Genomic DNA, 15,340 nt, shown 5'->3' with positions numbered 1-15,340 from the left:
AACATTTTTTACCGCAGGGTCAAGGGGTGTGAATACTTTGAAGGCACTGTATATATATATATATTACTCTGACGTTTCCTCTATCAGCTGCATGCCTGACCCTGAATTAGCTCTAGAATTTTTCTCGTCTATTTTTCATCTCTCTGGTAGACAAATATAGAACTTAGATCGTACGAGAAATCAGGCCTGGGACAAGGCTAGAAAAACAGACTGTAGCTGATTTGCAGCTTTTCAGCAAATTGAAAAATAGATGGAAAATCTCGCTCCTTTCTAAGTTCTCAGACTCTGCTGGTGATCCGTTGACATTTTGGGAAACAGTTAATGCACCTTAGCGTGGAAATTCCTTTCCTTCCCTGTCTACGCAAGTTGTGTCAGACTGGCATCATTACTGAAAAAAATTAGGTAAGTGATGCTTTTAATAAGCATTTTATCTAAGCAGGCTTTTTATTTTAAAGAAATGGTGGTTTAATTTACCCTGGTCTTCCAGTCGACTGCTTGCCCCTCTCTCAGCCTCTAAATGCCTTGATGGAAATTGTCAACTTCTAGTGAATCTTTTTTTTTGCTGTAAAACTACTAGCCGGTTTTATGAAGTTGGCTTTAGCTAGCTCAGATTGAGAACCTATCTACCAAAAATCTATTTCAGGTTATCAAGTTAGAGTATCTAGATTGACTTGCCATCTTAGCTGGCTTCCCTACTGGCAAGGTTGGTAGAAAAGCAAGCAATAACTAAATAAGACTCATATTCCATTCAATCTTTTACCCAGATTTTAGCAGAGACGCAGAGTAGCAAATGTAGTTTATTTAAAAAAAGAACCACCAGTCAGGAGGATACAGACAGCTCAAGGGGTATGCTTAGATATGCAGAAAAATAGACAATATTTTTTTAAATAGAATTAAGCATAATGATTATTACTCTAGAATGCCGGACAAAACAGTTTAGGGTGTTTGAAAAATTCTAAATTCTCAAATTTACAGACAATGGGTTTACAGACAATGGCTGATTTGCTTGAAGATCAAGATGTCATCGAGGCAAACAAAAATTAACCAATTCAACATATCCCTCAGGGTGTCACTGACCAATGCTTGAAAGACTGCCGGTGAGCTCGATAATCCAAAGGGCATGACTAAATATTCATAGTGGCCACTAGGGGTGTTAAAGGCAGTCTTCCACTCATCTCCCGCTCTGATTCTCACCAGATTGTAAGCATTTCGGAGGTCCAGTTAGGTGAAGAATTGGGCCCCTTGGACCAACTCCAAAGCGGAGGACATCAGGACAAAAGGAACACCTACGTGAGAATGCTATTCATTGATTACAGCTCAATGTTCAACACCATAGGGCCCTCAAAGCTCATCACTAAGCTAAGGATCCTGGGACTAAACACCTCCCTCTGCAACTGGATCCTGGACTTCCAGATGGGCCGCCCCCAGGTGGTGAGGGTAGGTAGCAACACATCTGCCACGCTGATCCTCAACACTGGAGCCCCTCAGGGGTGCATGCTCAGTTCCCTCCTGTACTCCCTGTTCACCCACAACTGCATGGCCTGGCATGACTCCAACACCATCATTAAGTTTGCAGATGACACAACAGTGGTATGCCTGATTATCAACAACGACGAGACAGCCTATAGGGAGGAGGTCAGAGACCTTGCCGGGTGGTGCCAGAACAACAACCTATCCCTCAACGTAATCAAGACAAAGGAGATGATTGTGGACTACAACAAAAAGAGGACCGAGCACGCCCCCATTCTCATCGACGGGGCTGTAGTGGAACAGGTTGAGAGCTTCAAGTTCCTTGGTATCCACATCAGCAACAAACTGACATGGTCCAAGCACACACAGACAGTCATGAAGCGGGCACTACAAAACCTATTCCCCCTCGGGAGACTGAAATTTTGGCATGGGTCCTCAAAAGGTTCTACAGCTGCACCATAGAGAGCATGCTGACTGGTTGCATCACTGCCTGGTACAGCAACTGCTCGGCCTCCGACCACAAGGCACTACAGAGGGTAGTGTGTACGGCCCAGTACATCACTGGGGCTAAGCTGCCTGCCATCCATGACCTTTAAACCAGGCGGTGTCAGAGGAAGGCCCTAAAAATTGTCAAAGACCCCAGCCACACCTGTCATAGACTGTTCTACCTGCTACCGCATGGCAAGCGGCCAAGTCTAGGAACAAAAGGCTTCTCAACAGCTTTTACCCCCAAGCCATAAGACTCCTGAACAGGTAATCAAATGGCTACCCAGACTATTTGCATTGTGTCCCGCCACTCCCCCCCCACCAATATAAGGGCACAAGGCGAGACCCAGATGCTGACACAGGAGGCAGATGGTTGGAGTCTTAGATGTTTATTAATCCAAAAAGGGGTAGGCAAGAGAATGGTCATGTACAGCCAAAAGGTCAAAACCAGTTCAGAGTCCAGTAGGTACCGAGGGGCAGGCAGGCGGGAACGGAGTCCAGAAAACAGGCAAGGGTCAAAAACGTGAGGACTAGCAAAGAGAAGAGGAACAGGAGTACGGGAAAAAACATGCTGGTTGACTTGACAAAGATACAAGATGAACTGGCACAGAGAGACAGGAAACACAGGGATAAATACACTGGGGAAAATAAGTGACACCTGGAGGGGGTGGAGACAATCATAAGGACAGGTAAAACAGATCGGGTGTGACAGCCAATCCCTCTTTTACGCTGCTGCTACTCTCAGTTTATCATCTATGCAGTCACTTTAACTATACATTCATGTACATCTTACCTCAATTAGCCCGACTAACCGGTGCCCCCACACATTGACTCTGTACCAGTACCACAATAATGTTTTGTCTTAATTTTTTTCTTTACTTATCTATTGTTTACCTAACACCAATTTTTTCCTTAAAAATTGCACTGTTGGTTAGGGCTTGTCAGTACGCATTTCACTGTCGTAGGGGTAAACGTTGCCTTTTAACGCAATATTTTTTTTTTATATAGAGTTGACAGTAAAGTCATTTGTTTCCAAAAGTGATACACACCTGTTGTATTCGGAGCACGTGACAAATAAACTTAGATCTCAATCTGGTTCAACCCTCTGTAGTCGATGCAGGGACGCAGGCCTCCATCCTACTTATCTACAAAGAAGAACCCTGCACCAGCAGGGGATGTAGAGGGGCGAATGAAACCTGCCTCCAGTGACTCCCGGATGTAATTGTCCATGACTCCTGCTTCAGGGTCGAGAGGGAGTACAGACAACCCGGGGAGGTGTGGCTTCCTATAGGAGTTCTGTGGCACAGTCGTAAGGACGGTGAGGGGGGAAGGGTGGCGGCCTGCCTCTTACTGAAGGCCTCCCAGAGGTCGAAGTATTCAGAAAGGAGAACAGAAAGTTATTGGTCTTCAAAGGATGCATGAGGACACGGCGAGGCTCTTGGTGGGGTCTTAGACATTTAGTCTAGCTGTCCTTACCCCAGTCTAGTAGGTTTCCCGTGGACCAGGAAACTATTGGGTTATGTAGTACTAGCCAGGGGTACCATAGGATAAGTGGGTTCTCGGGAGCAGGGATCAACAGAAAACGAAGAGTCTCAGAGTGGTTCACCCCAACCTGCAGTAGAATGGGCTTTGGCTGATATTCCACCTGACCAGAGCCAGGTGGGTTTGGGGTGCCTAGGAAACTAGAACACTGGAGTGGTGTCAAAAGGGCAATGTCTCACCCGTTTCTGGATGTGGTTGTCAATCCTGATTGCCAGCATTATCAGGGTCTCGAGGTCCTCTCCCAGTTCTCGAGTGGCCAGTTCATCTTTGATGAAGCTAGACAGACCCTGCTGGAAAGCGGTATCCAGTGTCTCCATATTCCACCCATTCTCAATCTGTGCAAATTTATATTAATTAAGGTGACAAGGACACACATTAACTAAGTATTTACTGAGAACATGTGGACATTATTTGTGGACAGGGCCTGTTTGAGAATACTGCCAATGCCGTGCAAAAATGAGCTGTGCCGTTCTGGTCTTCATAACCATTCACAGTTCACAGTTCTGAAAAGACTGTACAAAAATATTGAGTTTTATAAACTTGGTTTCCCGTTATAAATCAAACCCATCCTGAAACTGTGTGCGCAGGAACGAGCTTTAAAACTCCGCCTGGAAAAAAAGGCCCATCATTCACCTTTTATGGTGACAAGACAGTATCTAAAGGAAATAGCAATGGCGAACTTGATGAAATGTCTTCTGAGGTGTTGACAGAATGTTTCCTTTTACAGTGACATTTGCTTTATCTGACCGTTTCGGAAAGACAAAAATCATTGCAAATTGTTGTGGATTAAGCATTTTCTTTCAATTTAATAATGTTTATAATTCACTTTTTCCCTAACCATATGCTGCACTGCCAGAGAATTCTGAAACAGTGTCTACTCAGATCATTTTTTACACTACAGTAGCCTACACACTGCTGTCATGACGTTGGCCTGTGGGTAAGGTTTATGACCCCCCCCCATAAATACCTTTCTCCCTTCCCCTCTCTTTCTGACACTACTGAAGGACTTTTGAATAGCCTTTGTTAAATATAGAGAGTCTGGGAACATCAAACAAATGGGGAAAAGGAACCATATTTTGGTAATAAAACCAGTTGGAAATATGCTTTGGAACTTAATGAGTATGGATGTCAGTTCGGTTGTCATCTGAGACATTATGACTGATGACAGGACGACATAAACTGTACCTGGGAAATTATACACCCTCTAGTTATCAGAGTCACATGGAATTGTTATGCAATTGAAATGTTTGATATTGAAATTGTTTGTTAGGAGATTAAATGTAATTTTAGCTTCCAATTGAGAGAATTGGGTTTTCATAAGGAAAGTGCCCTGCTTGGTCAGTGTCACACCCCTGTGAAGAGACAGGGGTTATTACAATTTAGTCATTTAGCAGATGCTCTTATCCAGAGCGACTTACAGTAGAGTGCATACATTTTTATTACATTTTTTAAATACTGGTCCCCCATGGGAATCGAACCCACAACCCTGGCGTTGCAAGTGCCACGCTCTACCAACTGAGCTACAGTGGGACATAAACGATGACACACAATTCTCCCCTCGCCACTATATAAGACAATGACACAATGTAGCCGTTGAGTTCCACTACGTGAGGTCTGCAGCCTCTGCGTTACAAGGACACACATGTCAAGTACAGAACTAAGCCAACCTCGGCGTGAGCTTTGGTTGTGAATGGTTTGAACTTATTCACCACAGAAGTGATACTTCCTAGCCGTTGAGTTAGCAGCGGCCGCTGTAGACCTGGGCTAGGAAAGGACGGACGACCGATCCAGTCTACCACAGACGAAGATACCACCACGTATCCAATTTACCACCAGAGACATTCTTCCGAGGACTGGAATATCTGTTGGCCAACCCGGCCAGCATCTACGACCAATCAACCGAAGCGCAGCTCAGAGTAAATATTTATTGCATTTTCCTTTTCCAAATGGGCGGTAATTTAGAATGCATAAGATTCTGTATTTACGATAGCATAGCTGCTGTTTCTTTGTTCCTAAGTCTTCCCACTCTTTCATTCAAGCCCAACCCCCTTTCTTTGTGTAACAATCCGCCATGTCGGCTCCGTCCACCAGGGACGTTTTCTGAATGACATCATTTGTATTCTGTGTATATGTAATTCTGTATGATTAGTTAGGTATTTAGTAAATTAATAATTAAACCCAATTTTGTATTGCTGATTCAACTTGTTAGCCAGGGTTTGTGAAGATAACCAAGAATTTACAACTTTCATTATGAGACTGAAAATAAAATGAGGATTAATATTGACGCCTAACAATGTAAAATATTAGTCTTTAAGAGTTTATTCGGAAGATAACGGCTCTATAAACACTCTTCCGTGGTGTCCCGACTTTCTAGTTAAATACATTTACATAATTAGCTTAATCAGGTAATATTAATTACAGAGAAAGGATTTTATAGAATAGCATGTCATATCACTTAATACGGCATAGCCAAAGGCATGACACTGCAATGCAAAAGATCAACTGTCTGTTCACCTGTTAAATTCTACTGTATGTTATAAAGCTTGCACCCTTTCGGAAGCAAAGAGCAAAAAATGTCAATTATTTATAGCCTATCTAATAGGCCCAATTAAATGAGAGATGTTTATGGTAATTTGTTGAATGGGTACTTCGGGAATATGAACTCAACATGGCCATAAAAGGTGAGGAATTTATTCTCCAATAGTTATCATAACCATTGCAGAAAAATGAAATATTGCCTACTCGAGAAATTTGACATTACAGTATTCAGACGTAGCCTACAAATATCAATGAAAATGGTGACCCTCTGTTCTACCTTTAACTACGCTTTAGATCGGATCGCATAGTGCAAAATACTTGAACTAGCTTATTTCTTTACTACGGTGAGGTGGGTTGAATTAAGTGAGAGATGGGATGATGGTAGCCTATACTAACTTCTTGAGAAATGTATTTTGCAATTGATCATGGAAATGAAATAAATAAATAATTGGAAATATGTAGATGCCTATTTCTAATTATTTTAGAATGAAAAAATAAAAATGAATGGATTTTCGCTGTGCATCTTGTTATTATACCAGTTTTTTTGTTAGGAATAAGATTTCCAATATCTATTCCTCATTTTCACAAGGCTACTTTTGCCTTCTTGCAATACTTCAACCACTAGAAACGGTGTGTATGCATAGTCTAAAGTTTGCGGGAGGATAAGCACATTCACAAGTTCAGTTTTTATAAATGCCAACCTTTGCTTGAAGACTGGCACACACATGTTTTGGGGCATATTTTGTGTGAAAGCAACATTTATAAACGAGGCCCCTGGTACCTAGCTGTTAAAATGGCCCACAACTATCAATGTTTTGAACAAAGTGAATTATTTGCTTCAGCGAAATTATATATTTTCTTACCATACACTTTCTTGAAAAGGCAGCAAATGTGTGAATACAAGTCAGCTCATTCCCATGAATATTTGAGATACTGTAATGGTTGTTGATGGCTTCACACCATCTCTTTCACAACTAGGGTTGCAAATTCCAGAAACTTTCAATAAATTATCTTGTTTTCCAGTAATCCTGGTTGAAGGATTCTGGATTTCTGCTTATTCTCCATTGATTCTGGGATACGTCCAACTGGGATTTCGGGGAAATCTGGAAATGTTTGTTTTTACCTAGTCACAACATATTACCGTCACAGAAATTAATACAATGTCTCCCTTATGGCAGTTGTGTCTCTCATGGTAATTATTTACATTGACCTGAATACAAATGACAGCCTCTGCTATTAATGAAGTTGTTTGACATTGGCTCAAGTTCACTTCACTCCATTTACCAGTAGTTGTCCTGCACATGCAAATCATGGTAGAGTATGGTAGATATTGAAATCGTGGATGTCATACTAACAGTAAGTATTTTAAACAGGTTGGTCATTCATGCTTTTTTCATACTTTTACCCCCTTCTTCTCCCCAATTGGTAGTTACAGTCTTGTCCCATCGCTGCAACTCCTGTACGGACTCGGGAGAGGCGAAGGTCGAGAGCCATGCGTCCTCCGAAACACGACCCTGCCAAGACGCACTGCTCGCTTAACCCGGAAGCCAGCCGCACCAATTTTTATCAGAGGAAACACCATCCAACTGGCAACAACAGTCAGCTTACAGGCCCCCGGCCTGCCACAAGGAGTCGCTAGAGCACAATGGGACAAGAAAATCCTGGCCGGCCAAACCCTCCCATAACCCGGACAACGCTGGGACAATTGTGTGCCGCCTCATGGGTCTCCCAGTTGCGGCCAGCTGTGACACAACCTGGGATCAAACCCGGGGCTGTAGTGATGCCTCAATCACTGCGATACAGTGCCTTAGACCGCTGCGCAACTCGGGAGGCCTTGTAAAATACTGTGTTTGTCAGAACAGTGCTCAAAAGGGAATTTGCAATACTGTTTCACACTGTTGCTGTCTGAAAGTACACTACATAGCCAAAAGTATGTGGCCACCTGCTCATCGAACATTTCATTCCAAAATCATGGGCATTAATATGGAGTTGGTCCCCCCTTTGCTGCTATAACAGCCTCCGCTCTTCCAGGAAGGCTTTCCACTAGATGTTAGAACATTGCTGAGGGGAATTGCTTCCATTCAGCCACAAGCGTATTAGTGAGTTTGTGCACTGATGTTGGGCGATTAGGCCTCTCGCAGTCGCGTTACAATTCATCCCAAAGGTGTTCAATTGGGTTTAGGTCAGGACTCTGTGCAGGCCAGTCAAGATCTTCCACACCGATCTCGACCAAACATTTCTGTATGGATCTCGCTTTATGGACGGGGGCATTGTCATGCTGAAACAGGAAACTGTTGTCACAAAGTTGGAAGTACAGAATCGTCTAGAATATCATTGTATGCTGTAAAGTTAAGATTTCCCTTCGCTGGAACTAAGGGGCCTAGCCCGAACCATGGTAAATATCCTCACACCATTATTCCTCCTCGACCAAACTTTACAGTTGGCGCTATGCATTCAGACAGGTAGTGTTTTCCTGGCATCCACCAAACCTAGTCTGTCAGACTGCCAGATGGTGAAGCGTGATTCATCACTCCAGAGAACGCGTTTCCACTGCTCCAGAGTCGAATGGCGGCAAGCTTTACACCACTCCAGCCGACGCTTGGTTTTGCGCATGGTGATCTTAGGCTTGTGTGTGGCTGCTCGTCCATGGAAACCCATTACATGAACATCCCAACGAACAGCTTTGTGCTGACGTTGCTTCCAGAGGAGGTTTGGAACTCAGTAGTGAGTGTTGCAACCGAGGACACACAATTTGTACGCGCTTCAGCACTCGGCAATCCCGTTCTGTGAGCTTGTGTGGCTGTTGTTGCTCCTAGACATTTCCACTTCACAATAAGAGCACTTACAGTTCACTGGGGCAGCTCCATCCGGGCAGACATTTGATGAATTGACTTGTTGGAAAAGGTGGCATCCTATGACGGTGCCACGTTGAAAGTCATTGAGCTCTTCAGTAAGGCCATTCTACTGCTAATGTTTGTCTATATAGATTGCGTGGCTGTGTGCTCAATTTTATCCACCTGTCAGCAACGGGTGTGGCTGAAATAGCCGAATCCAGTAATTTGAAGGCGTGTCCACATATGTTTGTATATAAAGTATAGATCTGGACAGAAATCTGTGGTGAAAACTGAGCAGTGAGATTTGTCTCGCTTGGTTCGTTTAGATTTGACCTCCCCTCAGATGATGATGGATTATGGCAGGCCCATTTTAGGTCTGTGTTGAAAAGTCAATTACGTTTCAAGACATGTATTTAAATACTGTAACAACCATAAGCCTTGCAGAGTATCCTTGAGAGAAACCTGGTTTTGACAGCCAGCCCCCCATAGCAAAGCATGTTCATTTCCCCCATGAAGAAGCTACATTTTGGGCAAGCGGTTCTTACATCCCCAGAGGTCGTCCGGACAGCACTGCAGTCGAGTTCCCAGCATGTAAAACTTAGCAGTGCGTGTAATTGTTTTACTCTTCCGGCTGAGCATTAACAGATTGATGCTGTTCACGAAAGGCACAAGGGAAGAGGAAAACTGAAAATGACTGTTACAAAAACAAATTAGAAATCAGGGCATCCAAGCTAATAATAACACCAAGAAAAAGAAAGAGATGAAACCAAAAGGATCACTTTTGCAGCAAGAGAGTATGTCCCCATTTCCAGTTGAGTTTGCGTCTAAATTGTGTCTAAATGCTTAATGAACCTTGGGATCCTTGAGGTGCATAGAAGATCCAAACACAATATTTTGACACGGCCTCCTCCTTTCCCTATTAGGGTGGTTTGAACCTGACGGCATTTAAATGCAAATCGCAAATTATTGAATAGAAAACTGAAGAAAGAATGGAAGCCCTGACCAGAAATATTTTGTGCTTCCCTCTATGCAGGCCCGCCAGGAAAGCGGGGAAGAAGAGGCCGGAATGGCGAACCTGGTAAGTGTGTGCACTCACAGATCTATTCCAAGCTGGCTGGACCTCCAAGTGAGATTTTTTTCTCTCCTGAGCTGACTCACCAACCTCAGAGCAGCCCAGGCCCAGCCTATTTGGGAGGAAACGTGTTTTTGGTGACACTCCTACAGATATGAAGTGCTATGAAAGGATACTATTTTGAATTAGGAGGGGGAATATATAAATGACAGGCGTGCATCCACACCACAACGCGCAGGGCTAATAGCGATAAAGGACATTGAAGCCTTGCACACTGCTATGTTGCGACTTCATGTTGGCCATGCACTGGACCAAAGGTATTGCTCTCATAAAAAACGATTTGAATGGGAGGACAAAATGAGGTCCCTGTTTTTAGTAAGGTAATGTTTAGGGTTTAGCATAAGAACCACAGAAATCCAAGGAAGACATTGGACCACAGATCCTGGTTCAAAAATTCAGCTGAGTTCAATTGTAGCCGACTATTTCTGAGATACTTTGGCATTGTTTAATGCAACCCTTCCAATAAACATCTATTAATGTTAATTTCAAATGTCAATATTGTGTGAAAGTACTACACCAACACTTTTCAGGTAAATGCTGAGAATCAGAGTAACTTCCTGCAACTAAATCTACCAGAAACAAGCTTACACGTGTAGCGCATGGTGTCCTCAGTGGCACAGCGGTCTCTAAAGAGCAGACAATGCAAAACATAGGACGGCAATCACTCCCATTGTGTTATGATAATAGCCTAATCCCGAGGTGACCCTACTGCGGTAGGGTCACCTACGGGCAGGTTAGAGAGGACGCGTTTCATTTTACTTCCTCATCTCATCAACCACAGATGACCTCGGGGGACTGTCATTCTCTACCAGAATCTCTGTAATGCCCACATAAACTTCTGGACAGCTCAATCATCAGGGAACATTCCCATATGTCACACCTGTCTTAATAAAGGGATTAAAGCATGTGTACTTCTCATTGATTGCTGGGGTAAATCCAGGGTAAAGTAGTTATTTGGTACAGATGTCAGAGACCTATACTGTACTGCATTATTGCCACCGAATGTAAAGCTCTGTACCACCTACTTTTTAGAACTAAATATTCCCCAGTATCAAATAACTTTCATTATTTAATCTGTGTGCACTATGCCTTATGGGGGTTGTAGAAGAAAGTGAGTATCTAAAAGCATGTTTACGGTGTAGTTCTCACCCCACAAATTAAATATGTGTATGCATTGAAGTCAGTGATCTACTGTATCTTGACAAGCGGAACAAGCTTTCCTCCTGTTGTGTTTTTTCTAGAGAAACAAGTTCATTGAATGGGGAGAACAAATTGGAAAAAACTAAATTGTGTTTTGCCAAACATTACTACTAAAAGGGACACTTCGTTAGGACTTGACTTTGTTTATAGTGAACCTATGGAAAGTATGCTTAGACAGTTTGTGTCAAAAACTCCATGTTATTAACCAGTTTGAGACTGCAGTTGTCTGAGGCAGAACTAGTGGGTGGTCAACATTGGACTGCATTATTTAGAAGTTTCCTTTTTTTGTCTGTAAAATGTCACAGCTCTTTGAGAAGTTTCATGATTTATAACATTATACCTGCCCACACAGAAAAGTTTTTTTTTTTAACACTTAGGTGCATTTTGCACTAGTATGTGGTACATTTTCACAACTCTTCGTATAAAAATCTAAACAGGTCATCAAAATAGCTATGTTTCTAAAGTCTAAGTACTTTTTCAATTGACTGAGTACAAAAAAACATTCACAAAGTCAATTGTTTACAGCACCAAGTCACTCTTTCAATTTGCACACATATTCAATCGAATGATCTGCCTTTCACAATGCAATATTCACATTACTTTTGATATGATTTTCTTCTAATTTGTTAACAATCCATTTAACTATCACTTAATCATACTGCTCAAAACTGATAACTACTGAATCAAAATAATTCTGTAACCAATAATACATGGATGTGGCTGTAAATACTACATAATCTTCCCCCATCAGCCAGTGTGCATCAATACAATAGGACAAAGTGTAGAGTCACCTACTCTATGTACTACCATTTGAAATGATGGAGTAGTGTACAATGCACTGCTGAAATACTTTGGTAAATTACAGTATATCCCACTCGTTATCTGAATTTCATTGATATACTGTAAACTGATTGTTTTAGCTGATGATACTTTAGCAGTTACAGTCACAAGTCACAGAAAAGTTTCTTGTGCACTGTTGCATGGGGTAGAAATGGAATACTTTACATTGGATAAACTTTACATTGGATACAAACAAATCTGTAAAAAAATTGGGTTGAGGTAAACTTGAAAAAAAGGTTCATACTGGTACATAGTTAAATATTGTATGGATGATATTAATCCTCTATTATTCCTTCTATTCAGCACTTCAAAAATATAAAACACTATAACCTCAGTCACTTCAGAGAGTAATAACAAATTCCCCTGTCATGTGAGTAACAATGACGCCAGCGACCTTAAACTGTCACATGGTGAAATACTGTTGCCAATTACAGTGTGGGAAACACATAGAAACAAATGACAAGCATTGCCAGTTTGGAAGTGTGTGATAAGAAATGGTGAATAATAATGCTGGATTGAATTGCTTTCATGAAGGATTGTTTTAAGTGCTCTTAGCAACCATGGAATATCACATGGTTCTTATGGGTTATGTATCAGTGTTCACATGCAGGCAGATATATAGAAGCGTATACATAGTTAATTTGTGGTTAGTAAATGAGAGGGAATTAATCCTTATGTTCGATTTGGCTGGCATCGTTTATGTTACGGGTCAATTTGACAGTAAGTTCAGTAAGTAACTATTCCGCGGCTTCCCTGTTCCATCTATTGCTGCCCCCTGGACCCTATGATCACTTGGCTACATAGCTGATGCCTGCTGGACTGTCCATTAATCACGGTACTCCATTCTGTTTCTTTTTTTGTTTATCTGTCAGCCCCAGCCGCGAACTCAGGCTCTGTGTGTAGTTAACTGACCATCTCTGCCCAGTCATCGCTATTTTACCTGTTGTTGTTGTTTTAGCTGATCAACTGTTGTTGTCTCACCCGTTGTTGTCTAGCTAGCTCTCCCAATCAACACCTGTGATTACTTTATGCCTCGCTGTATGTCTCTCTCAAATGTCAATATGCCTTGTATACTGTTGTTTAGGTTAGTTATCATTGTTTTAGTTTTCAATGGAGCCCCTAGTTCCACTCATCATACCTCTGATACTTCCTTTGTCCCACCTCCCACACATATATATAACCAGCATGTTCAGAGATACAACCTCTCTTATCATCACTCAGTGTCTGGGCTTAGCTCCGCTGTACCCGCACCCCACCATACCCCTGTCTGCACATTATGCCCTGAATCTATTCTACCACGTCCAGAAATCTGCTCCTTTTATTCTTTGTCCCCCCCAACGCTCTAGGCGACCAGTTTTGATAGCCTTTAGCCGTACCCTCATCCTACTCCTCCTCTGTTCCTCGGGTGATGTGAAGGTAAACCCAGGCCCTGCGTGTCCGCAGGCACCCTCATTTGTTGACTTCTGTGATCGAAAAAGCCTTGGTTTCATGCATGTCATGTCCCAAAGTTTGTTTTACTCACTGCTTTAGCACACTCCGCCAACCCTGATGTCCTTGCTGTGTCTGAATCCTGGCTTAGGAAGGCCACCAAAAATTCTGAGATGTCCATACCCAACTACAACTTTTTCTGTCAAGATAGAACTGCCAAAGGGGAGGAGTTGTAATCTACTGCAGAGATAGCCTGCAAAGTTATGTTATACTTTCCAGGTCTATACCCAAACAGTTCGAACTTCTAATTTTTTAAATGAATCTCTCCAGAAACAAGTCTCTCACTGTTGCCACCTGACCCCCCTCCGCTCCCAGTTGTGGCCTGGACACCATTTGTGAATTGATCGCCCCCCATCTAGCCTCAGAGTTCGTTCTGTTAGGTGACCTAAACTGGGATATGCTTAACACCCCGGCAGTCCTACAATCTAAGCTAGATGCCCTCAATCTCACACAAATCATCAAGGAACCCACCAGGTACAACCCTAAATCCGTAAACATGGGCACCCTCATAGACATTATCCTGACTAACTTGCCCTCCAAATACACCTCCGCTGTTTTCAATCAGGATCTCAGTGATCACTGCCTCATTGCCTGTATCCGCTATGGGTCTGCGGTCAAACGACCACCCCTCATCACTGTCAAATGCTCCCTAAAACACTTCTGCGAGCAGGCCTTTCTAATCGACCTGGCCTGGGTATCCTGGAAGGATATTGACCTCATCCCGTCAGTCGAGAATGCCTGGTCATTCTTTAAAAGTAATTTCCTCACCATCTTAGATAAGCATGCCCCGTTCAAAAAATGCAGAACTAAGAACAGATATAGCCCTTGATTCACTCCAGACCTGACTGCCCTTGACCAGCACAAAAACATCCTGTGGCGGACTGCAATAGCATCGAAAAGTCCCCGCGATATGCAACTGTTCAGGGAAGTCAGGAACCAATACACACCGTCAGTCAGGAAAGCAAAGGCTAGCTTTTTGAAGCAGAAATTTGCATCCTGTAGCCCTAACTCCAAAAAGTTTTAGAACACTGTAAAGTCCATGGAGAACAAGAGCACCTCCTCCCAGCTGCCCACTGCACTGAGGCTAGGTAACACGGTCACCACCGATAAATCCATGATAATCAAAAATTTCAATAAGCATTTCTCAACAGCTGGCCATGCCTTCCTCCTGGCTACTCCAACCCCGGCCAACAGCCCCCCCCCCCCCCCCCCCCGCAGCTACTCGCCCAAGCCTCCCCAGCTTCTCCTTCACCCAAATCCAGATAGCAGATGTTCTGAAAGAGCTGCAAAACCTGGACCCGTACAAATCAGCTGGGCTAGACAATCTGGACCCTCTCTTTCTAAAACTATCCACCGCCATTGTTGCAACCCCTATTACCAGCCTGTTCAACCTCTCTTTCGTATCTTCCGAGATCCCTAAAGATTGGAAAGCTGCGGCGGTCATCCCGCTCTTCAAAGGGGGTGACACCCTAGACCCAAACTGTTACAGACCTATTTCCATCCTGCCCTGCCTATCTAAAGTCTTTGAAAGCCAAGTTAATAAACAGATCACTGACCATTTCGAATCCCACCATACCTTCTCCTCTGTGCAATCCGGTTTCCGAGCCGGTCACGGGTGCACCTCAGCCACGCTCAAGGTAATAAATGATATCATAACCGCCATCGATAAAAGACAGTACTGTGCAGCCGTCTTCATCGATCTGGCCAAGGCTTTCGACTCTGTCAATCACCGTATTCTTATCGGCAGACTCAATAGCCTTGGTTTTTCTAATGACTGCCTCGCCTGGTTCACCAACTACTTTGCAGACAG

General features: G+C 43.1%; 1 protein-coding gene across 16 annotated transcripts in view; it reads left to right on the top strand.

Moving 5' to 3' along the window:
• The window catches only part of col25a1 (collagen type XXV alpha 1 chain), a 406,953-nt gene that overhangs the window by 164,768 nt on the left and 226,845 nt on the right, over positions 1 to 15,340 (top strand). For 15 of the 16 annotated variants that reach the window (XR_003878287.1, XR_003878289.1, XR_003878288.1 and 12 more), the window contains exon 3: positions 9,904 to 9,948. The exons of the other annotated variant lie outside the window; for it this stretch is intronic. Coding sequence is in view for 4 of the 15 variants with exons in the window: in XM_029753448.1 (XP_029609308.1) it covers positions 9,904 to 9,948 (45 nt within the window). In the remaining 11 variants the exon portion in view is untranslated. The remainder of the gene's footprint in view (positions 1 to 9,903; positions 9,949 to 15,340) is intronic. 16 annotated transcript variants of the gene reach the window in all.

The sequence above is a fragment of the Salmo trutta genome, chromosome 5 (assembly GCF_901001165.1).
Source record: "Salmo trutta chromosome 5, fSalTru1.1, whole genome shotgun sequence".
Classification (NCBI taxonomy): Eukaryota; Metazoa; Chordata; class Actinopteri; order Salmoniformes; family Salmonidae; genus Salmo; species Salmo trutta.
The sequence above is the reverse complement of the archived record's forward strand: the minus strand, read 5'-3'. Positions and strand labels throughout refer to the sequence as shown.